We start from the raw sequence: 25,456 nt of genomic DNA, 5'->3' as shown, positions 1-25,456 counted from the left end.
CAAAAACAAAAGTGTTGCGTTTATAATTTTGTTCAGTATATTTGTGAAGAAAAACTATGTTTGAGGAACAAAAACAAGACCTTGTAACATCCACTTTGAATAGAATGTAGCATATGGACTATTTTATCATAAATTGCAATATTGATTTGCCAAAGAAAGCTCCTGAATCGTTCAACATGTTAAAGTGGTTTCTGCCTTGTAGATTTGTGTAATTTAGCTTAGACTGTTGGTGGTGGAGATGGCAAAGCCTCACCCTGCTCTCTGCTTGACGTGTCCCCCGCATGACCTGCAGTTTTCAGTTGAGTGCGTTGTACGTTTGCAGTGTGCAGATAACCTTCATTTCAACAGACCTTACAGATGTAATTTAAAAATAGTATGCAGTACTTCTATCTCTAAGTCTTTTCACCATTTGTGAGTTTTAGGCACGAGAATTACCTAAAGTATGAGAATTTGTTCTGAAATCAGACTGTCCTTCAGACCAGGAGGTTCAGTAGAATTAATCAGTGGATTTTACCTTATGTTGAGTAAACTCAATCTGAAAGGTTTGTGTTACCTCTATTAGGGTTGTGACGGTGAGGAAATTTTCCCACCGGTTAATCGACGTGTGACAACACCGGTAATACCGATATCACGGCGGGGACGTTCCCTCTTTTCCTCGCTTTCCTTCGCTTTTAAATGACGTGCGCATTTTACTTTCACTTTCAAATAGCGGCAATTCGGAGTAAAGCAATTGTTTTTGAATTTTTCCGCTTTTCCTCGCTTTTAAATAGCTTAAAAGCACCGTGCGCATTTTACTTTCACTTTCGAATTAGTGGCAGGTCAATTGCTTGAATGCAACAACAAAATACAACGTCAAACTCACTTTAGCATATATATATATAAAACAGAAATTTTATTAACAAAACAAATAAAAATACACCATGCTATAGGGCAGGCTATGCCTAATATAAAATAACAAATAACTTACATAGTTTAATAGGTATACAAAACTGGAAATAAGTAAACATGTATAATATATAACCAAATAAATAAGAAACGTAGAACGTTTATTAGCAAAACGAATAAGAAAGCTTGGAGGCACGGCATACACCTTGGTGTCAAATAAAATAAATAAATGACACAAAGTTTAAATAAAGTAAAAATCAGCAAACAATGTGGAACCAGTTAAATAAGAAACGAATGTTTAAAAAAAAAAACATTGAGCAGCCGCGTTCAGTTTTTAATTGTAGTGTCTGTTCTTTTACTGAACTAAATTATTTTTATTACTATAAAAAAATCAAAACAACGGTGGGGGTCGGTGCCGTGGTGGGCAAGTGACGTAACCGGTGTTGCGGCTTAACAACGGTATCACCGTCAGCACCATCTATCATGGCAAGCCTAACCTCTATCCCCTTTTATATACAGTATGTATATCAATGATTGATCCATCACTATTGTTGAATGAAAAGAAAATGCACCTCTTATTTGTTTTTTTTTCCTCTTAGAATGTGATCCCAGCTGAGGTCTCTCTTGTCTGTGTGGTGAAACCTGATGAATTCTGGGACAAAAAAGTGACCCATTTCTGCTTCTGGAAGGAGAAGGACAGGCTTGGCTTTGAGGTAAGTATACTAGAGGTGTTTTGTTTTGGTGGACAAAGAGCTACACTTTGACATATCTGTATTTGACATTAGGGATGGGTACCAGTATGCAAGTACTTGGTGATCAAACCTGAAAATGTAACTCCTAAACTTTAAATTTTGTGACTGGTTGCAGTTGCATGTTGAGTGGTACCTTGTGGTCCGATTGGTTGGAGGTTGGAACCGCAAATGTATACAGATACTGTTGCAACAGTTTTATTTGTACATTGACCTCACAATACATATTGTCCAAAACAGTTGTACAGGAAATGGTACCTTTAAATAATCTCTTTAAGTCAAACATTAAAGTTGTGAGGAAAATGCCACAAAATAAATAGGATAACACTTCCACTTCCAAGTTTGGACATGCTGATGTTATTGTAAGAATTGTTTCACATTTTAGCAATTTCAGCACTCAATTATTTAATTAAACTTTTCTTTTCTGTTTTTCCCCAAATTGTATTTTTTAAAACCTAAGCTTTTGTGTTCATCCTAAATGGACTGTTTAGAATGGTTCCACTGTGTTTTCCATATACATCAGACCACTGCATCATCACTTTGTATAGCTGTGCATAATACAATCACATAGACTGCGTATTTAATTAGTAACGCCCGAAGGATCTCATGCGTATAAGTAGGTAATTTCCTGCATTCGCTGTGAATAATGAAACTCCAAATACAGAAGCTGCACATCTTCAATTACAATGGTCTGGGGCTTCACTGTGAGACTATGCTTTTGTTACTGACTAGGCTTGCCGCGATAGATGGTGCTGACGGGGATACCGTTGTTAAGCCGCAACACCGGTTACGTCACTTGCCCACCGCGGAACCGAACCCCACCGTCGCACCTGTTTGGCAATATTTTGGATTTTGAAAAGCCTGTTGACCTTTGCTGTAAATTCTTATTTAATTGTTTCCACATTGTTTGCTGATTTTTTTACTTTATTTAAACTGTGTAATTTATTTATTTTATTTGACATCAAGGTGTATGCCGTGCCTCCAAGCTTTCTTATTCGTTTTGCTAATAAACTTTCTACGTTTCTTATTTATTTGGTTATATATATTATACGTTTACTTATTTCCAGTTTTGTATACCTATTTAAACTTTATGTAATTTATTTGTTCTTTTATATTAGGCATAGTCTGCCCTATAGCATGGCGTATTTTTATTTGTTTTATTAATAAAAGTTCTATGTTTTATATATACGCTAAAGTGAGTTTGACGTTGTATTTTGTTGTTGCATTCAAGCAATTCACTTTTGAATTAGTGGCAATTCGGCGTCAAAGTAAAATGCGCACGGTGCTTTTAAGCTATTTAAAAGCTAAGGAAAGCGAGGAAAAGGGGGAAATGCAAACAAACTAAATACAAACAATTGCTTCAAGCAGAATTGCCGCTATTTGTAAGTGAAAGTAAAATGAGCACGTCGCTTTTGCAAGCTATTTAAAAGCGAAGGAAAAGAGGGAACGCCTTATTATCAGTGTTGTCACACGTCGATTTAACCGGTGGGAAAATTTCCTCACCGTCACAACCCTATTACTGACACAAATACAATGGTTTCCTTTCTCATTTATTTGTCAGGACTCAGCGAGGGGAATAAGGTTTGCAGGGCAGTTTTAGCGCTTTAAAGGTCACGCAGCACATCTGGGCATGTCTGAATTAATCATACGGGAAACTGCTGCAAAACTAAATTTATTATTTCATTTAAGTATTTTTTTCCCTCATTTTTTCCTTTGAGTTCCATTGGTGATGTTAGAAATTTATTTATAATAATTAATTTATTACCCCCATTACATTGAAACTAATTCTGACTTGGTTGTTGGTTCAAATTATTTTTACATTCACTTGACCTTTTCTGTCATCCAGTACTCATTTAAAGTTATTCTTTAATAACTCCCATAAATTTAAAAGAATCTTTAGCAAAGCTACAAAAATAATTTAATTGTTTACCTTGCAGAATCTACAAAATTGTTGTTTTTATAATAATAATAAAAGTATAATTTATTTAAAAATTTATAACATTTATAAAAATAATTATTTAATGTTATAAATTGCATTTACTTATATGAATACTTAGTATAATAATTATACAAATGCAAATTATATTATTATTATTATTTACAATAAAAATGCATATTTAGGTTTTTCAAAATTGTCTTATTAGTATTGGTATTTTTTTAAGTATGTATTTAGTTAAATGTTTATTGGTGCATCCCTAATGAGTAGAACATTAAATGGATAGTTCACCCAAAAATGAAAATTTGATGCTTTTCTGCTTACCCCCAGGGCATCCAAGATGCAGGTGACTTTGTTTCTTCAGTAGAACACAAACAAAGATTTTTAGTCGGGGTTTAATTTGGTTTTGTTTGTGTATGCTTTTTTTTTTTTTTTTTTTTACTATCAAAGCCATGGTTCCTATTCACTTCCATTATAAGACTGACAGACTGCAACGGTTTGAGTTAAAAATCTCCGTATGCGTTCTACCGAAGAAACAAAGTCACCTACATCTTGGATGCACTGGGGGTAAGCAGATAAACATCACATTTTCATTTTTTGGTGAACTATCCCTTTAAGCATGTAGTAAGTGTATAAATCACTATATAAAGGACTGTTTCAAATAAGTTGGTTTGGATCCTTCACTTTAATTGATCTCTCCATTTCATCATCTCTCATGTAATATCATAAATTAGAGCAGACCGCAATGTTTCCTCCTAATTTGGCCATGAAGAAAATGGGTGAAGTTGGCAGCCGGTGGTGTTTGTGTTAAATGGGCGGCCCTCCGGCATGCACTTTAGGAGCAGGCAATGGGGCTGTATGTGAATGTAACCGTAACATGATGACATGTGCACTATAGTACGCAGCCGTGCATAGTATGTGCGCTGATGAGTATGTGCCTGGCCTCGAACCGATCACTCATTTGTCTGGCTGTCTTGCTCCGTGCCCTCACTGGGCATGAACCAATAACGCCATGTTGCCTGGAAACCATCACATGGATCCTGCCAAGAGCTGGATGACGTGTTTCGAAGGACAGTTGAACCACTGTCTCCTAAATAGAAACCTCTGTATGTGCATGTTTGTTGGGGTCATTGTGTTGTTTGCACTGTGATCTGGGCCAGCAGGCCCCTCTAGCTGATTACAACTACCAGATGGCACAGTTTTGACTGAATGGAGGTCAGTGTATCAGCATTAGGAAGTGGAGACTTGAATACGGAGACTAGTGAAAACGGTCATTACCATACTCTTGACCTACTTGAAGATCCATACTTGAATGGGGGATTTGTACATGCGGCCGCTCGCTGAGGTGCATGAGGACCGTATGCACCCATTAATCATTCTGCCCAAGAACCTCTTCATCACTGATGCTTGGCCAGGCATAAGTGAGCATATGGGAAGGGAAAGACCTGGAGGCCTTATTAAATAAGTGGATCCTCTTTCACTGCCACTTAGGGTCTATAGGACCATCTGTTACTGGACTGCATATTTTTTTATGCTTATTGCTGATTTTTCTTTCCTTTAAGGAGTTCAAGATGCTGATGCTGAGATTCACTTTCCTTTAAAACAAAGGGAGTTGAGAGCGATTGACTGGTATCAAAGAGGTCTGTGATACCTGGAATATGCTGTCTGGCAGAATTTTCATTTTTAATTTTTGATTCATATGTGGCTTGTTGAAAGAGCAAGGCCTTCAGTGACAAAAAGCTGCTTTTTCAGCCAGTTGTTGTATTATTGATATCTGCCAGCAGAGGCTAAGTGGATCCTGCTAACCAGCCAAATCTTGACCCATTGATTTATTTATTGACAAGGTCAGTTTTGACATTTTGAATCGCATTGCATTAGCTGATGACTGTATTGGTAGCCATTGAAAGTTTAGCATATTATATATGTAAATACAAAAAAAAATTTCAGATTTTGTTTAATTATAAGCTTTTGTGTAAAATTTTGTTTTAAGCTTTATTGCAGTGATACATGAATTCACATTATATCAGCCAACTTGCTCAGTAAATTTTAAAATTTCGGGTGTTATTTCTCATTAGAAACAACTTCGCTAAACATTACTGTTCAAATGTTTGGGGTCAGTAAGATTTTAGTTTTGTTTTGTTTTCAAAGACGTCTCTTATTATTACCAAAGCTACATTTAATTGATGCTGTAAAAGTACTAATATTGTGAAATATTTTTTACAATATAAAATGGCTTTTTCTATTTGAATGCATTTTAAAATGTGATCTATTCATGTGATGGCAAAGCTGAATTGTCATCCATTACTCTAATCTTCAGTGTCACATGATATGTTAGAAACTCTAATATGCTGATTTGGTGCTGAAGAAGCAGTTTTCATTATCAGTGTTAAATTACTGTTGTGCTGATTCGACTTTTTGTGAAAACTGTGATACTTATTTTTTTTTTCTTTGCAGAATTCTTGGAATAAATTAATAACAGCGTTTATTTGATAAGTAACTTTTTCAAACATTACAGATATCTTTACTTTTGATCAATTTAATGTGTCCTTGCTGAAATGAAAGAATTCATTTAAAAAAAATAAAAATCTTACGGACCCCAAAATTTAGGAATTTTGAATTTCACCTGAGAGTGCATAAAACAGAACCATTTTTTTCTGTTTTTGCTTGTGCTTTTTAAAAATTCTTGCAAGGTAACCAGAACGCGAGCTCCTTTAGGGGACTGTATTGATCAGAGAGCTTTAGCAGACGCAGTGTTTAATCTCCTCCAGCTGACCTTGCAGATGTGAGGGCACCGCTGGCACACGTCCAAGCTGTTGCGTCCCTGCACTCAGGGTCACTGTGTGTGAGGAGAGCACACATTACTTTGATTAAATAGACAGATTAAATGTTTGGTGAGCAGATGGTTTTTAAAAGGCGTAGTACACCCCAAAATGAAAATGGTCATTTATTTACCTGCATACTGCACTTGTATATATATATATATATATTTTTTTTTTTCCTGACACCGATAGTTCAGATTGACCATAGATGCCAAGGCTCAAAAAGGCTTCTGAAATCATGACCGCTTTGTGCGATCATTTCACTAAGAATTTCTCCTCTGCTATAGCTCTTAAATCTTATTCCCCACACTTTGTCCTGTTACAATATATGCAAGAATCAATGGTGTCAATGACACCAAACCTGCTGTTAAACTTTTAATGCCTTTATTTAAAATAACAAAACGGGCAACTAAAATATGCATGTGATGAGAGTTGAAGATTATTACTCGGTCTGTTCATCACACAGTTAATGGATGATTTCAAATAGACATTGTAGAAATAATGTGGACTATTTTTAAGGGTGCTTCTCTTTCTTTTCTTCATTGGTTTATTTATTTTTTCTTTTTGTTTTAATGGAAAAAAAACCCGCTTACAGATTTGGAATATGAGTGGTGGCAGCATTGTTATATCATTTGAGAAAGGTGTTGGATTTTTTTTTTTCTTTAGTTTTCAGTCTTCACTTATTTATTTTCTCTGCACGCTTCCATCTGTGGATTTGCAGTGATGTCATGGCAGAAGGAGATAAGACGAAATACAGTTCAAAAGCTTTTGTGCTCAAACTGCATTTTAGTATCTGCCACGGAAACTTCACAGCTCAAAACAAGGCTTTTTAGGTGTAAGAACTCCTGTTAGAGAGAATTTGTGAAACTGACATGAAACAAACCTCACTGTGGCTCATACTTGAAGAGGCTTTTTTCTCAAACTGTCCCAGGCAGACAGCCACAAGGCGGAGGCAAACACACCCCTGACATCCTGTGAGTAATGTACCCCAGATATTATGAATCCAAAATATTTTCCCCTCTCTCCTCTATGCTGGAATGCAGGCCGGATTTGTTTGCAGTGAGGCCTTGTCCCTCCGTCCCATGTGTTGACTCAGCTGAACAGATTTGTAAAGACAGCTGTGCTGTCCGTCTCTTCCTGTCCACACACCAAAGTGCAGGGTGGAGGGATCTCATTTTTGAGACAGCATACATAAAGCACAGACATAGTAATGATTAACATTTGCATTTATAGCATAACATAAGCTTCCACTTCTAAATTCTGATTTAATGAGCCTTCTTCTCATCTTAATGCACCAAGTTGTTACTCTGCTTGGCAGCTGTAAACGGTTTTGTTTTGCATTAATGAGCAGCTGATTGTACATTTGTCCTTATTACATGGCAACATACCAATTAAATAAGTAAATAGACATGAAATATTGATTTAAGCTGGTTATCTGAAAAGAAAGACCGCTGAGTGGTGTGAGGGACATCAGTCTCCTACACTGTGCTAGTTTATGTAAAGCAGTCAAAACAGTCAAATATATAGGTTATTCATCATTATAAAGCATTTATTAATAATAATTTATTCATTATTATTATTATTGATATTATTGTCAGATATTGTTATACTATTTTATTTAATTTGAACACCAGTTTCTTACACTGTAGTATTTTGTTTAAACAGTCAAATATCTAGTTTATTTGTCATCATATGAAATATATTAACAACATCGTCATATACATTATATTTATCATCAGTTGTCATTATACAGAAATATTCATTTGTCAGATATGGTTGTAGTATTTTTTAACTACTTAATTTGGACATCAGACAGTCTTTACACTGTATTTTATGTCTAAGGAAAGCAGTCAAATAGTTTTTGTCATAGGAATAATAACAATGATTTAAAAAAATATATAATATCTTATATATTATCATATTAATTGTCGTCATACACAAATAATAATAATAAAAAAAAAATTATAGTAGTAATTGTTGTTGTGATAATTCAATTGTCTATTACATGTGGGTTTTTTTTTTAACCAAATATAAGTAAGTATTCTTAGACGCAATGTAAAGTGTATTATTAAAATCTTTATTATGCTCATAATTATTAAATATTTGGCTGTGTAAACCCTTATGTTAATATATTTTTTTTTAAAAAGCTAACAGCCAACACTATATAAAAAGCTATAATCATCCCCTTGTTTTTAATAGTTTTGGGTGACTGACACTAAGTGACGGTTTTTGATTTTGACCCAGCAGAAGGGCTGCGTCACCTGCTGATTTTGTTCTATATGCCTTCAAATATCAAATAAATTATTCATGGATATTACGTGCACCGATGCCGGTTTAATTGATAACATTAGTGAATGCTGCACTTTGCCCTCTGTTACAACCATTTCTTTTCCAAAATGGGTCGGGATGGTTTTACTTTCTGGTCTATTAATATTCTAAGCACAGATGTTGAAATGGCTTTGGTTTTTTCAGTCATACCTGAGAGGTAATTTTCTCCGTTTCAGGTGATTCTGGTTTCTGCCAATAAACTCACACGATACATTGAACCATGCCAGCTTACAGATGAATTTGGCGGGAGTCTGGTTTATGATCATTTGGACTGGCTCAACAAAAGATTGGTGAGAACAAAAGCCCTTCATTCTCTCTTTACTGGTAGACCACAGTGATTCAGGGTTATTGTAGTTAATAGACTGGGTAATGCATTCATTATATATTCATGCGATATAGCTGGCAAAGTAAAATTAAGTAACACTGTGAATAATGGTGTAATTTTAACATGCCGTTTTGTAGTTTTCTAAAGGCAGTGTCATTAGACTAGTTCATTTCTGTGAATCAGTTTATTTCTGGGAATCAAATGGTTTTAATGAATTGATTCATAACCCTGATTCACAATATGTTCAGACATATTTTAAATCAAAATGTTTTAGCAACAATGTTTTTTTTTTTCTTCTTTTTTTAAATGGAGTTGTATTGTTTAATATAAATTAACTTTAGGTAAATTAAATATTATAAACATTCTTCTTATATTCATACACTGAAAATAGTGTGGAAAACATGGCTAATTATTTGCATTTTGAATCTACTTAATGGTGGCAGTTTAGTTGAAACCATGTAGTTTATTATTATAGTATTTATTAACACTTTAAATTATTGATTTATTGTTTTATGTACTTTTATATATTTCTATTTAGCTTTAATTAGTTTAGTGCTTCAATGTATTTTGTTTCAGTTAGCTGTCAAGGTATCGTCTAGTTTATATTTTATTTGTACTTAATTTTAATATATTTCATTTATCAGGGATGCAAACGTGTCACCTTTCGGCGAAATTTGCCATTTTGAATTCAAAATGGGTAATTTGTGTGATTCGTGTAGATCCGGTGAGTTTTTTTTAATTTGTGTGTGAGGGGGGGTTAATATATAATATTATACTTCTTTAATATGTAAAAGTATAATATATCCCTTAATATTTCTCTTGTGGCCCGTATAGTGAAAAACATGAGAAGAAACGTATTTTGCGTTATCAGTGCATGAAATAAAGCTGCTCTTAATTTTCATTGATGACAGCGCTAGAATGGTTTAAAATCGCTCGCGTGTGTAAACACGTGCAATTGATAAACTTTCATTCTATTATGGTTAAATTTTGCAATCAATCCGCGGATCACATGCATGCCGAATCGTGGGGCTTGGTCTGTACGAATCACAGATCAACTACGATCCGTTTAACCACTAGCTCTGGCTATACTTCATAGTCATTTTGTAATAAATCCAAAAGCAAGTCCTGTAAAAAAAATAAATAAAAAAAAACTAGGGAGTGGAAATGGCAAAAGAGCTAATGAGTGATCCTCTGCTGCCATCTACTGGATAGTAAAGGTAATTTCATGTCGTTTTCATCAGTCTTTGTTTTCCACCAGGAGACCATTTATTTCATGTCATTTTCATGAATGAAATGTGAATTTTTAAAGTGAATTTTGATGAGTTTGCATCCCTGATTTACATTAGATTATATCATTATACATTATATCGCCCTGTCCAAGTGGCTGTTTCAACAGTGTGACATTTTTAACTTGAGGTCTTATTTGGCATTTGTTCATCTAGGTCTTTGAAAAATTCACGAAGGAATCCACGTCCCTTCTGGATGAACTTACCGGCATCAATGAAAATGAGAAAGGAAGCCAGGCAGAGAAGGACAGGTACTTTGTCTCATTAGCTCCAGGCATGAGCTCCTAATTAAGAATGTCATTTCAAGGGCCAAGTGTTTTTCTGTTAGCTATGAGCCATTCTTAAAGGTGTAATTAAAATGTTTAGTGCATTTAAAAAGCAATCAAATATCCAGAGAAACCAACATGTTTGTTTCATTAAATGGTCATGATTTTATAGACGAAAGCTCAGAAACAACATATTGTTACACTCATAGGTCTTCAGAGAGCAACATCCTGCCTTCATTTGATCCCGAAACGGTCCTGCAGACTGGTGAGTGTCAATCTGTGCTGTCTGTGTTTGTAATGCATGTAGACTGTGCTTCGAAATTGCAAAACTGCCATAAGTTATTTCTGTAATATTTTGGGTTCATTTGTAAAACTAGTTGCAAAAGCAGATTTTTGGTTTGGGAATTTTAACTGCATTGCTCTATCCAGCATGTGATGTCAACAGTGAAACTGTTTTTCCAGCTGGCCTGTAACTCCATTCAGTTTTATTGGTGGGGTAGAGCTAAGAACTTGGCTTTAGTGTTGTTTAACACTCTAAAGCGATTTCACAGCTTTTGTATTTGAAGCTGAAGCTGGTTTGTAAAGTGTGTTGACTCTGCCCTGATCAGTATGTCTCTGACACCATGCCCTACTCTAAAGAATGGCTCCAATGAACTTCTGCTCGCTGTGAGTGACTCTGCTTTGAATAAACAGTTAGAGGCAGGCTTGTGCACCATTTACAATTGAATTGTGAATGCCTTTTAAATGCCTTAAAATGCTGAATTGTTTTTGAAAGTGGAATTAGAATGCAATTAAATTTATAATTGCTCTTTTATTTTTCTGTATGAAATAAACATGCTTGATTGAATTTTTCATTATAAATGTATTTTAAAATGTGTCAAGCAATATAAATGAAATATTTTATGTATTTATTTTCACATGAATCAGCACTCTTCTGCCATCCCTGCATTGTTTGAATGCAAATTTTAATGCACGTTTGATGAACGTAAATGAACTTAAAAATAAAATAAAAATAAATAAATAGGTAATATTTGGTCAATTATATTTCATTTACAAATTTACCTTAACATTTATTTGTGTGTAAAGAATGGTATTTAAAAAAGAAAAAAAGAAAAGTAAGAAGGAAAAAAACGAAAGAAAGCTTGAATATTTTGGAACTTAACTTTGTAATATCAATAGTTATTGAATTTTTTTTATGCCATCCCTGCATTGTTTGAATGCAAATTTTAATGCACGTTTGATGAACGTAAATGAACTTAAAAATAAAATAAAAATAAATAAATAGGTAATATTTGGTCAATTATATTTCATTTACAAATTTACCTTAACATTTATTTGTGTGTAAAGAATGGTATTTAAAAAAGAAAAGTAAGAAGGAAAAAAACGAAAGAAAGCTTGAATATTTTGGAACTTAACTTTGTAATATCAATAGTTATTGAATTATTTTTTATTGATGCTGTGTATACAATTTTTAGATTAATGCATTTTTTTGTCCTCTTTTGTCCTTAACATACTTAAATTTTTGCCTAATTTGTTTTTGTTTTGGCTAATTCGTTTCCTCTGTCTTTCTGTTTTGCCTAAACCTTTGCCTATTAAATTCCTATTCCTGTCATTACAATTCCAATGTAATATCTTGTAAGACCAATTTGATTCATATTCATGTTCATGAGTTGAAAAGCAACACATTCTCAGTGAATCCTGAATTTTGCCTAACCTTGGTTAGAATAATTCACAAGTATAGGCACAAATAAAAACACAGCAATGGTACAAAATTAGTTTTTCCTCTGTTCCTTTCTTCTGTATTTGAGTATGTCACTTTGTGTCTAACTTAGGTGACATACTGGCTTAATGTATTCACACTGCATCAATTCTATCTGTACTCCTTGACAGTTGTGAAAATTTGCCTTTGCATTCATCATTTTCTTTCTGTTTGACACTTTGCTTATGAAACATTTTATTACTGTTTACTGCATTCAGTTTTCAAATGGCTTAAACCTTGATTTCTGTCCTAAATGTTGTTTTTCTTTCCTGATTTCTTCCTGTCTTACAGGACATGAGTTGCTCTCGGAGCTGCAGCAGAGGCGTTTCAATGGCTCTGAGGGTGGAGGTGGTGGCACAGCCTGGTCACCCATGGACGATGAGCTGCTGGCTCAGCCTCAGGTGATGAAGCTCCTGGACTCTCTGAGGGAGCAGTACACAAAGTATCAGGAAGTTTGCCGACAGCGCAGCAAACGCTCCCAGCTAGAGGAAATCCAAACCAAGGTCATGCAGGTAAAACACTGGGGGGGATTTATAAGAATCGTAAACCAAAAATTGTAAGATCACTTTCCGATAGGTTGTGTTGTAGAAAAACTGTCTATAGGTTGCCTTTGGTGCTTTTCAGCTGTTAGACATTCCTGTTCTCTTTGTTTGAGCCAAGAAGCAAAACTGTGTTGTACTTGAGCTTTGCCAAATACATTCGAGATATCTTTGCACAGTCATCTTTTATGAACACCACATGATGTGGTGGAGTGTGAGTTTCAATTTCATCTGTCCACCATTTTGTTTTATTTGCATGTCGAAATTTCACTGAGGTTTAAAAGAAGACATCTTGCTCCACAGCGTCAGTTCAGACTGTGGCTGAGTTTTAGTACTTTGGTGAATCAGCCGTCTTGGTCCACAAATAGAGCCATTTTTGGTGGTTCTTCGCACCATACAATCTTTGAGTCTTTTTGCAGAAAAGATATGTCACACAATTCTTTCACAAACGGTGCTGCGCTGTCTTCTTGGAAGGCTTACAGAATGCACTCCCACAAAATTCTCACTGAGAATCCGATTACCATAGAGAATAACTGGTAGATGTATGACTGCATCGGCATAGCCTTGCTCTCTATGTATCTATATTTTGCACTTTTGTTTTCTTTTAGTTGATATCAATTTAGTTAATTTAAATCAGTTGGTTTAGATAATTTGATCATGGTTTAGAACTTTTAAACTTTCCATTTATAAAAGAATCCTGAAAAAATATCATGAATTCCACTAAAATATTAAGGTGTTGTTTTCAACATTGATAATAATAATAAAATGTTTCATAAGCACCAAATCAGCATATTAAACTGATTTCTGAATGAAAATTCAGCTTTGCCGTCACTGGAATAAATGACCTTTTAAAATGTTTATATAGAAAACAGTTTCTTTAAAATATTTTATTATAAATTAATATAATCATATTAATTTATAATTAATAAATTAATATAAAAATAAATGAATTATTTAAATAGTTAAATATTTTGCTGTATTATGTTTTTCACTTTGTTGGATCAAATAATTGCAGTTTTTTTTATTTTAGTTTGCGTGTTTGTTTGTTTATTTGAATATTTTTTGTTTTTCTAATAAAATATTGTTTCTAACCATATTTATACAGTTGTAGCATTATAATGTAACATTATTGCAATAATAATAGTACAAATTATTACAATGTAATTTCTCTTTGAGGACTATTCCACTTATGAGGCACCATGTGAAGGGAAAAAATCGTTACACTCTTTAAAGTGGTGGTTGACTGCTTTTTTTTTCTATGCTTGATTGTGTTTATATACGTGTTAATGCTTCGTTTAAAAAAACACATTATTTTTCACATAATTTAACTTTATTCTACACCGCTCTGTTCCTTCTCCGATGAACGCTCGGATGATTTCCTGGTTTTATGAAGCCCCTCCCTCAGAAATTTGCTATGGGCTCAGATTGATTAGCTGGCCCAGCGTGTTGTGATTCGCTAAACCACCTAGTGCGCGTTCAGAACTGTCACGCCCCTCACCTCAGGCAGTGGCATGTGGCAACGCATTTCTGTAAATCCGTTTCAGTCTGACCAGTCAAATCGGATTTAGCCTAGCTTTTTCACGTTTTCACGCCACGTAAAACGTAAAAACGTCAGACGTTTTTGTAGAAAACATAATGAAAGTCTTTGCAGAAACAAGCTTGTCTTGTTGCGAACTGAAAGTCAAGTGGAAAAAGACAATATACTGCTAGTATACGCACCTGTTTGAGTTTTGAAACCAGCGGAGATGGCTGCACAGAATAAAGCCACATTCCCGCTTCCTGCATTTCTGCCGCTGCCTCATAAAATTAAATCCATAATAATAATAAACAAGCTTGTGTTGTTGCGAACTGAAAGTCAAGTGGAAAAAGACAATATACTGCTAGTATACGCACCTGTTTGAGTTTTGAAACCAGCGGAGACGGCTGCACAGAATAAAGCCACATATTCCCACTTCCTGCGTTTCTGCCGCTGCCTCATAAAATTAAATCCATAATAATAATAATAATCCAGCGCAACGGCAACATGTTGTCATGTCATAAGACACCATCTAATTGCAAACTGTAGCTGTGTCTCATTTAGAAGGCTGCGTCCTCTGGAGGTCACATCCTCTGTAGGTCACATCCTTTGAAGGATGCGTATATGGAGTATCCTCAACCCAGAATTAAACAAGACCGCTTTCGTAGGACGAGCGGAAAAGGAAACAGGAAATATCACGTTGCTATGCCAACACATTTATAGCGTCATTGCGCTCTCACGCTAGTTAAATGTACAATACCAGAGTGTTAAACAAATTAATTATTTCTCGCCTTGCTAGCAAAGTACTATTCTCAACATTTAAAAATCACCAAACACTTGTAATCCTGTTTACCGCATCTATCAACTGAGGTAACACAACTTAAAAGAAAAACTTGAAAATACTTAATTTAAACACATCTTCGCTTGTGTGTAACATTACATCTGCCGGCGCTGCCTGTTTTTTTTTTTTTTTTCTTCAAATAAACGACGGTTGTTTACAGCGACGCAAAGAATTGTGGGTTATCTGTAGCAGCGAAGGATACACCTCATGCATCCTCCGAATTCCTTTGAAAGAAGGTCGCATTCTGAGTGACCTACTTGCTTTTCTGAAATGAGACGGCCTCGATGACGAATGCAGCCTTCGAATGTGACCTCTGGAGGGCGCAGCCTTCGAAATGAGACACAGCTTGTGTTGCTGTTGTTGTTTTTAGCGTTGGCATAAAGCAACGGCATTGCCATAGAAACCAACGCACATTCAAATATAAATAGATTTTTTTCGTGCACCCATAGTTTTGACGACAACTCTTCCTCTTCTCTAAAGCAGCGCAGCATGGCCTCGCCCCCTTTGTTTGTACCCGGGGTGGGGTTTATGTAAATTTCAGGGTTTGTGATGTTACTTGTTGTAGTCCAAAGTAAATTACACTGTCAAGGTTCAGCATAGTATGAAAGACATCGTCAGAATAGTCCATCTGCCATCATTGGTTCAACCGAACCGTTATGAAGCGACAAGAATACTTTTTGTACGCAAAGAAAACTAAAATAACGACTTTATTCAACAATTCATCTCCTCTGTGTCTCTCCGCATCACCGTAGTGACATTTTGGAGAATATCCGTTGGATGCAAGCAGCGTACGCTCTTCTGTGACAGCCACGCTGCACGGATGCTCTGTTTTCATTCAAATCAAAGCGTAGAAAACATATCCTTGTGTCGCGGCTGACACAGAATGGCGTACGCAGTTTGCGTTCAGCAGATATTCTCCAAAATGGTGCTACGGTAATGCGGAGAGACATGGAGACAAATTGTTGAATAGTCGTTATTTTTGTTTTCTTCGCATACAAAAAGTATTCTCGTTGCTCAAACAGCAACATTACACACTAACTAAAGTTAAAGTCAAATCACAATCAACCACCCCTTGATGATTTCCTGGTTTTATGAAGCCCCTCCCTCAGAAATTTGCTATGGGCTCAGATTGATTAGCTGGCCCAGCGTGTTGTGATTCGCTAAACCACCTAGTGCGCGTTCAGAACTGTCACGCCCCTCACCTCAGGCAGTGGCATGTGGCAACGCATTTCTGTAAATCCGTTTCAGTCTAACCAGTCAGATCGGATTTAGCCTAGCTTTTTCACGTTTTCACGCCACGTAAAACGTAAAAACGTCAGACGTTTTTGTAGAAAACATAATGAAAGTCTTTGCAGAAACAAGCTTGTGTTGTTGCGAACTGAAAGTCAAGTGGAAAAAGACAATATACTGCTAGTATACGCACCTGTTTGAGTTTTGAAACCAGCGGAGACGGCTGCACAGAATAAAGCCACATATTCCCACTTCCTGCGTTTCTGCCGCTGCCTCATAAAATTAAATCCATAATAATAATAATAATCCAGCGCAACGGCAACATGTTGTCATGTCATAAGACACCATCTAATTGCAAACTGTAGCTGTGTCTCATTTAGAAGGCTGCGTCCTCTGGAGGTCACAAGGTCACATGGTCACATCCTCTGAAGGATGCGTATATGGAGTATCCTCAACCCAGAATTAAACAAGACCGCTTTCGTAGGAAAAGGAAAAAAGGAAACAGGAAATATCACGTTGCTATGCCAACACATTTATAGCGTCATTGCGCTCTCACGCTAGTTAAATGTACAATACCAGAGTGTTAAACAAATTAATTATTTCTCGCCTTGCTAGCAAAGTACTATTCTCAACATTTAAAAATCACCAAACACTTGTAATCCTGTTTACCGCATCTATCAACTGAGGTAACACAACTTAAAAGAAAAACTTGAAAATACTTAATTTAAACACATCTTCGCTTGTGTGTAACATTACATCTGCCGGCGCTGCCTGTTTTTTTTTTTTTTTTTCTTCAAATAAACGACGGTTGTTTACAGCGACGCAAAGAATTGTGGGTTATCTGTAGCAGGGAAGGATACACCTCATGCATCCTCCGAATTCCTTTGAAAGAAGGTCGCATTCTGAGTGACCTACTTGCTTTTCTGAAATGAGACGGCCTCGATGACGAATGCAGCCTTCGAATGTGACCTCTGGAGGGCGCAGCCTTCGAAATGAGACACAGCTTGTGTTGCTGTTGTTGTTTTTAGCGTTGGCATAAAGCAACGGCATTGCCATAGAAACCAACGCACATTCAAATATAAATAGATTTTTTTCGTGCACCCATAGTTTTGACGACAACTCTTCCTCTTCTCTAAAGCAGCGCAGCATGGCCTCGCCCCCTTTGTTTGTACCCGGGGTGGGGTTTATGTAAATTTCAGGGTTTGTGATGTTACTTGTTGTAGTCCAAAGTAAATTACACTGTCAAGGTTCAGCATAGTATGAAAGACACCGTCAGAATAGTCCATCTGCCATCATTGGTTCAACCGAAACGTTATGAAGCGACAAGAATACTTTTTGTACGCAAGGAAAACTAAAATAACGACTTTATTCAACAATTCATCTCCTCTGTGTCTCTCCGCATCACCGTAGTGACATTTTGGAGAATATCCGTTGGATGCAAGCAGCGTACGCTCTTCTGTGACAGCCACGCTGCACGGATGCTCTGTTTTCATTCAAATCAAAGCGTAGAAAACATATCCTTGTGTCGCGGCTGACACAGAATGGCGTACGCAGTTTGCGTTCAGCAGATATTCTCCAAAATGGTGCTACGGTAATGCGGAGAGACATGGAGACAAATTGTTGAATAGTCGTTATTTTTGTTTTCTTCGCATACAAAAAGTATTCTCGTTGCTCAAACAGCAACATTACACACTAACTAAAGTTAAAGTCAAATCACAATCAACCACCCCTTTAAAATCCCCTTTGATAAACCTCTGATGGATATAATTTATATTAATTTTTGTTTGTGCATTCATAGAAATTCTTAATGAAGAATGTCTACGTTTAAACTCTGCAACCAGTATTTCTTGGTTGGTTAGTTTTACATCTCTGCAGTCACCAAGTGTAGTGTTTAGGTTATGTTAGGTTTAGGTTAAGGAGATGGTGAAATCAGAGATTGTGTATCGTATGAAAATCTCTCAGAGCCACTCTTGTTGGATGAAACAAAAATGTCTGTTTCCATGGTGATCAGGATAATGGGAGGTGCACATCTTGTGTGTCGGAAAAGAAAATGAGACGGCCTCGATGACGAATGCAGCCTTCGAATGTGACCTCTGGAGGGCGCAGCCTTCGAAATGAGACACAGCTTGTGTTGCTGTTGTTGTTTTTAGCGTTGGCATAAAGCAACGGCATTGCCATAGAAACCAACGCACATTCAAATATAAATAGATTTTTTTCGTGCACCCATAGTTTTGACGACAACTCTTCCTCTTCTCTAAAGCAGCGCAGCATGGCCTCGCCCCCTTTGTTTGTACCCGGGGTGGGGTTTATGTAAATTTCAGGGTTTGTGATGTTACTTGTTGTAGTCCAAAGTAAATTACACTGTCAAGGTTCAGCATAGTATGAAAGACATCGTCAGAATAGTCCATCTGCCATCATTGGTTCAACCGAACCGTTATGAAGCGACAAGAATACTTTTTGTACGCAAAGAAAACTAAAATAACGACTTTATTCAACAATTCATCTCCTCTGTGTCTCTCCGCATCACCGTAGTGACATTTTGGAGAATATCCGTTGGATGCAAGCAGCGTACGCTCTTCTGTGACAGCCACGCTGCACGGATGCTCTGTTTTCATTCAAATCAAAGCGTAGAAAACATATCCTTGTGTCGCGGCTGACACAGAATGGCGTACGCAGTTTGCGTTCAGCAGATATTCTCCAAAATGGTGCTACGGTAATGCGGAGAGACATGGAGACAAATTGTTGAATAGTCGTTATTTTTGTTTTCTTCGCATACAAAAAGTATTCTCGTTGCTCAAACAGCAACATTACACACTAACTAAAGTTAAAGTCAAATCACAATCAACCACCCCTTTAAAATCCCCTTTGATAAACCTCTGATGGATATAATTTATATTAATTTTTGTTTGTGCATTCATAGAAATTCTTAATGAAGAATGTCTACGTTTAAACTCTGCAACCAGTATTTCTTGGTTGGTTAGTTTTACATCTCTGCAGTCACCAAGTGTAGTGTTTAGGTTATGTTAGGTTTAGGTTAAGGAGATGGTGAAATCAGAGATTGTGTATCGTATGAAAATCTCTCAGAGCCACTCTTGTTGGATGAAACAAAAATGTCTGTTTCCATGGTGATCAGGATAATGGGAGGTGCACATCTTGTGTGTCGGAAAAGAGTTTTGGCCTACTTCTTCCCTTCTGTGAAAAATTGCGCAGGGAAGGGGGGATCATTTGTAAGCCGCAGTGCCTGAAGCAATTACAGACAGGAAGGCGTGCAAGCTAAGCAGTGGTTCTTAAAAAGTTCAGTCACCTCCGCATTAGACAAATTAATGACTTTCTTCACAAAGCAGGTTCTCTTGCTGCTGTTCCAGACTTTTCATTTGCTCCCCTAGTTCATTAAACAACAAAAGTGAAATTAATTTGTCTGCCATTTCAGTTGTTATTCCCAGTTTTACCTCTCAGCTGTTGAATTGAGACTGAACTTGCATATCAAGCAAGTTAATTAAATGGTTAGTTCACCCATAATTGAACTTTTTTTTTTCATCTTCATGTTGTTCCAAACCTGTATGCTTTTCTTTCTATGCAACACAAAAGGATGAATTTTGAAGAACAAAACACCATAAAGTTAATTTGACGTTTGAAGACACAATATTTGTGTAAGAAATAGACTGAAATACAAGTCATTATTCACTGACAATCTTCCGTTTTGCTGCAGCTCTGAAATCCCATTTGTTCTCTGATACTGATGTTCTTTCAAAATCTGACAGCTGAAAGATCATGCAGCCCTCCAGACATGCAACCCACATTTGTCTTTTTGTAAACAAGTAAATATCTGATTTAGTAAATCTCTCATTTGGGCTCTCATCGACCTGATCCTGTCATTTAGATAATTAGATTTGCTCTGTGTTCTTCCTGATTTCTTTCCGATTACGAGTCTGCTCAGTGGCTCGGGGGTCAAATGTGGTAGTGATTCACTAATTAAAGGTTTCTTTGTCTGTGTTTATGTTTTGTGTGTGAGCAGGTTGTGAATTGGCTGGAGGGTCCTGGCACAGAGCAGCTCCGCACACAATGGGGGATTGGAGACTCCATTCGCGCTTCTCAGGCCTTGCAGCAGAAACATGAGGAGATCGAGAGTCAACACAGTGTAAGTACAACCATAGTCTCTAGTGCATGTTTTTTTGTGGCATAAGGCATGTATAGGCTCTGTGAAATGCAAATTGGGGGGAGATCGTGATGCCGGCTCAACATCGTGATGTCTATCAGCCATCGGCGATGGACGATGACATCGGCTCAACCCTAATGCTCTATATTTCAAATGTTCTAAAGTTTGGAGTATGGAGTCAAATTAATGCCACATGTACTTGCAAAAGAATTGAAGTATTGCAAAAAAAAAAAAAAAGTTTTGCAAATGAAAATATAAGTATTGGGGGAAAAAAAATATATATATATGCTTTTGCAAGCAAAAATAAAGGATTGCAAAATATATATGAAACTGAGCAAAAGCAGTGATTTTGCAACCCATATTTTTCATGGCCATAGCTGCTAATTTATTTGCAAAACTGCTTTTATTTTGTGTTTGAGTCAAGTGTGAACTTGCAATAAACAATAGTTTTTTTTCTCAATACTTTAATTTTCGTTTGCAAAACTTAATTTTCTTTTGCAATGCTTCAATTCTTTTGCAAGTATATGTGGCGTTAATTTGACTCCATATCACAGTTTTTTATAAATATAAAAGCTAACTTAAAAAAAAATTTAACACTTGAACATACATCAGTGAGATAAAAACTACCTAAAATTATAGAAACCATCTTAAGGAAAAGTTTATTTGAAGTGTAATTAGATTATTATTTTTTTTTGTTTGGCTTAAGTCCCATTCATTTACATAGAGAGGGAGGGGTTTATGACCTATACTGCAGGCAGACACCAGATGGCAATCAAAATGGTTTGGCTTTACTTTTCAGGATATGTGTGGCACAACTGAACTAAACCGCCATGTGCACTGGTACATGTAGTCTTTTAACCAGTGAATTGTAAATAATGTACATTAAATACTGGCGGTCACTGTGGTAGTTAGCCTAAAAAGTTGTGAACCACTGTTGTAGAACATAGAACTCAAACAGTCAGAGCTGCTGATAGAATAATGATCTGTGATCTAATACCGTGATATAAATTTTTGGTCATACCGCCCAGCACTACTCTGAAATAAATGTTATTTTCATTTAATGATATGAATCCCTCTTAGATTTTCATCCTGTGCCCTCTATTCATCTGGCTCCATTGTGGTATTTAACACCCGCTTTTTGCAATCCTATCCAAATTCCAGAAGGATAAAAATCAAGTCTCGCCCTACTTTCTATTTTTCTTTTGCTGAATATCCTGTTCCCCTTGGGTGCTTGTCAAAATACAAAAATAAAATGTCTTGAAGTCAACCTAAAATGCCATTCACAGGCCATTTGCACACATTTAAAGCCACAGATTTCCTCACCAGTCAGCACAGAAAATCAGTGTACATATTCATTGTGAGCCTACATATTACTTAAATAATTATTTTGTTTATTGAGTGTTTCAAATGTATGCAAATATATGCATATATAGAAAGCTGCTTTCTGATGCCACTGTCATGTGTTTGTCACAGATGTCCCAGCAGTTAGACGGGCTGTTAGGCATGCTGTGTGCAGACGTCGCCCCTGCAGATGGAGCTGCAATCCAGCAAACTCTAAAACATCTGGAGGAGAAACTCAAGAGCGTGGGTAGGAAGCTCTGTTGTCCTACTCGTACGTCTGATCCTGGTTCATGTAATTAAAGTTTGATAAACCAGAACTTTTGGTGCTTATGCATCATATAACCGGACGTCTGATTTTCAAGAACCACCCAAGACATACAAATAAAATAAATTGTGGCTGGTTGTCTTGTCATTTAGCAGTGTTTAATCATGAAACATGAAAAAATGTAATATGAAAATTTTTCAACAGTTTTTTCAACGCATTTGCATTTAGCAGACACTTGTATTTAAAGCAGCTAATTACAAAAATAATAATTCTTAAACTGACATAAAACATTCATTAAAACAAAGTGAAATATGCTACTCCACTTGCTAATTAGTGCTTTAAACAACATATACATTTTCAGTTGTTTTATCAAATATATGCCTTGTAAATGCAACTTTTTTTTTCCAGGGTGACTGGCATCAGAATCTTAAAAAAAATCCACATAGAGAAGTTTCCTCTCTTTCTGTGTATTGAGTCTCTCACTGTTTTCCAGAGGGTGCCTTGCAAAGCTTGAGAGAAAAAGGCCAAGTACTGCTTGACCAGATGTCTACCCAGACGTCCTTTTCCTATGGCAAGGATGTAAGCATTGAGAACAAGGAGAATATTGACCACATTCACAGCGTCATGGAGGACATGCAGCTCCGCAAACAGAGGTTCCTCTTCTCTTTTCATGATTTTTAATCATGGACATGGCACTTCTGGTATACCAAAAGAAAGCGATGGTGGTCTGATGTGCTCACTTGTGTTTTATAGGTGCGAGGACATGGTTGATGTCAGGAGACTCAAGATGCTGCAGATGGTACAGCTCTTCAAGTGTGAGGAAGATGCTTCACAGGTCAGAGCTTGAAATTCAAATGGAGAGACTCTTAGAAGTGGGACTGTAGTTCCTGAGGGGCTGTAAGGGCCTTTTAACTTTTTTTCACAGGCAGTGGAATGGTTAGGAGAGTTGCTCGATGCTTTGTTGAAGACCCACATTCGACTGGGAGATGATTCACAGGAAACCAAAGTGCTGCTGGAGAAACACAAGAAGTTTGTGGATGTTGCACAGGTATTCTGAATTTCCTCTGCTGGCACACCCATCAGCAAATTGAATTATATTGAATGAGCAGCTAGACCATGTGAAATCCCAATGAAAAAAAAATCTATTTTGCATTATTATTATTAATATTATTATTATTTTATGTGTGTTGTTACAGGAGGTAAAAAAAAAGAAGCAATTTTTCTTATCAAAAGTGACACTTTAATAAATGCTTCATTCATATTATAAATCCTGTTTTTCCTCTTTGTATGTTTGGGCAATTTTTTTGTCGTCTTTCAAGAGTATTGTGTTGTTACTTGTTGGAGTATCCAGCCCATGTTTTGTTATCGGTTCGCAGTAACCTCTTCCTTTTCTGCTTTCAGAGCACCTATGATTACGGCCGCCAGCTGCTGCAGGCCACAGTGGTGCTGTGCCAGTCTCTGCGTTGTACCACCCGCTCCTCAGGGGACACGCTGCCCAGACTCAACCGTGTGTGGAAACAGTTCACAGTCACGTCTGACGAGAGGCAGCACAGGCTGGAGATGGCCAGTGCTTTCCACACAGCTGCGGAGAAGGTTGGTACAGTTCTGCAAAACAAATGTCATAAATCTAAAGGAGTAGTTTAAGGAAAACTGTCACCATTTACTCACTCTCTTGGCGTTCCAAACCTGTATGAATTTCTCTCTTCCATGGAACACCATGGGAGAAATTTTGGGCGAACAGCATTGTTCTTTGGATTTTCTCCTTTTTGTGTTCCACGGAAAATATAATGGCAAATGGGTTTGCCCCAACATGAGGATGTATAAATCATGTGAATTGTGAATTGTTCCTTTAAAATGTATTGTTTGAGTTAATTTATCATGAAGAACCATTATTAGCTTAATTCTATTTATAACTTCATAAATAACTATGGTCTGCCTGTTGGCAGCACTAAGGTTTTTGATGGTGGAGAAAATCTGCATATTCATGTGTATTTTTAGCAAAGTAAAAAGAAAGCAAACATTTATACACCTACAATGGGGTTCAAAAGACTATGAATTTGCCTTCTGTTTATCCTTTATTATTATTATTATTATTATTATCATCATCATCATCAAAAAAAAAAGGGTGAATTTTATTCAAGTAGCTTTGGATGCCACAATCTATCCAAAGCCTGATGATTTTGATGTAGACTTTTGGACTCCACTGTATGTTAAACTAATTTCTCATTAATAATAATAATAATAGAGTTTTAGAGAAAACTAGTGTGTTTCAGTTATGTGGGCACACGTACTGTCTACAAACTTCCCAGCTGTAATATCAGACTAACTGGTTTTCTCTCTTCCTTCAGATTCTGAGAGAAAGCCCTGAATTAGCCGAGCTGATGGTGGATGTGGAGGCATATGAAGAGGTGGAGACTGTGGGGAAAGGTCTGCTGGACAGGCTCACTGTGCCAGTCATTTTCCCTGATGGGTAAGAACCGAAAGGCCAAAGTACAGCGCACTTATAAACCTCTGCTACTCTTTATTTTCTCTTAACTGCCATTAGTCTAAGTACTCATATCCTTGCATGTTCATGTTTTTTATTAGCTTAATTCTTGATAGGACAGTCGGTAGACGGGAAGCAAAGTGGGAGAGAGAGAAGGGGGCAGGATTAGGCAAGGTCAGCGAGCCGGGACTCGAACTTGGGACGCACGAAGCGCAACAGTGCTATATGTCAATGCGCTGCCCATTAGGCCATCACTGCCGACATGTTCATCTTAAATTCTATATGGATCAACATGCACAGGATTTATTTATTAATTTGTTGAAAAATCTTAACCATCATTATTATTATTATTATTACAATTAATATAAGTAATAATGATAATGACATTTTTAATAATAGGATCCTTTTAAACAGCATTGAAGGAGTTCCCATGTATTTTCAATCTGTAGGTGCTAGCAGCGCCAAGGTCATGGGTTTGATTCCAAGGGAATGCATGAATTGACAATGTATAGCTTGAATCCCATGTCACTTTGAATAAAGTGTCTGCCAAATACATAAATGTTGGCTGCTTTTCCTTCACTCATTTATGTATGTATGTATGCTTATTAATTAATATTTATGTACTTATTTACTAATTTATTTGTTTGTCCACATGCAAAATCCTGTGTGTAGATGTTGTTGTAGTAGTAGTAGTAGTCGTCATTTATGATGTATTCATACATTTTTCTTT

At 36.5% G+C, this 25,456-nt stretch overlaps 1 protein-coding gene across 1 annotated transcript in view; it reads left to right on the top strand.

Moving 5' to 3' along the window:
• The window catches only part of LOC107562705 (SEC14 domain and spectrin repeat-containing protein 1), a 37,473-nt gene extending 12,732 nt beyond the window's left edge, over positions 1–24,741 (top strand). The window contains exons 7-17 of the mRNA XM_016247397.1: positions 8,894–9,007; positions 10,485–10,579; positions 10,804–10,859; positions 12,645–12,865; positions 20,495–20,617; positions 22,109–22,223; positions 22,735–22,894; positions 22,995–23,076; positions 23,167–23,289; positions 23,643–23,834; positions 24,590–24,741. Of these exons, the coding sequence (XP_016102883.1) occupies positions 8,894–9,007; positions 10,485–10,579; positions 10,804–10,859; positions 12,645–12,865; positions 20,495–20,617; positions 22,109–22,223; positions 22,735–22,894; positions 22,995–23,076; positions 23,167–23,289; positions 23,643–23,834; positions 24,590–24,715 (1,407 nt within the window). The 3' untranslated portion in view covers positions 24,716–24,741. The remainder of the gene's footprint in view (positions 1–8,893; positions 9,008–10,484; positions 10,580–10,803; positions 10,860–12,644; positions 12,866–20,494; positions 20,618–22,108; positions 22,224–22,734; positions 22,895–22,994; positions 23,077–23,166; positions 23,290–23,642; positions 23,835–24,589) is intronic.
• The last annotated feature ends 715 nt before the right edge of the window (positions 24,742–25,456 follow it).

The sequence above is a fragment of the Sinocyclocheilus grahami genome, unplaced genomic scaffold (genome assembly GCF_001515645.1).
Source record: "Sinocyclocheilus grahami isolate Dianchi unplaced genomic scaffold, SAMN03320097.WGS_v1.1 scaffold834.1, whole genome shotgun sequence".
Classification (NCBI taxonomy): Eukaryota; Metazoa; Chordata; class Actinopteri; order Cypriniformes; family Cyprinidae; genus Sinocyclocheilus; species Sinocyclocheilus grahami.
This window is presented reverse-complemented; position numbering and strand designations above follow the sequence as displayed.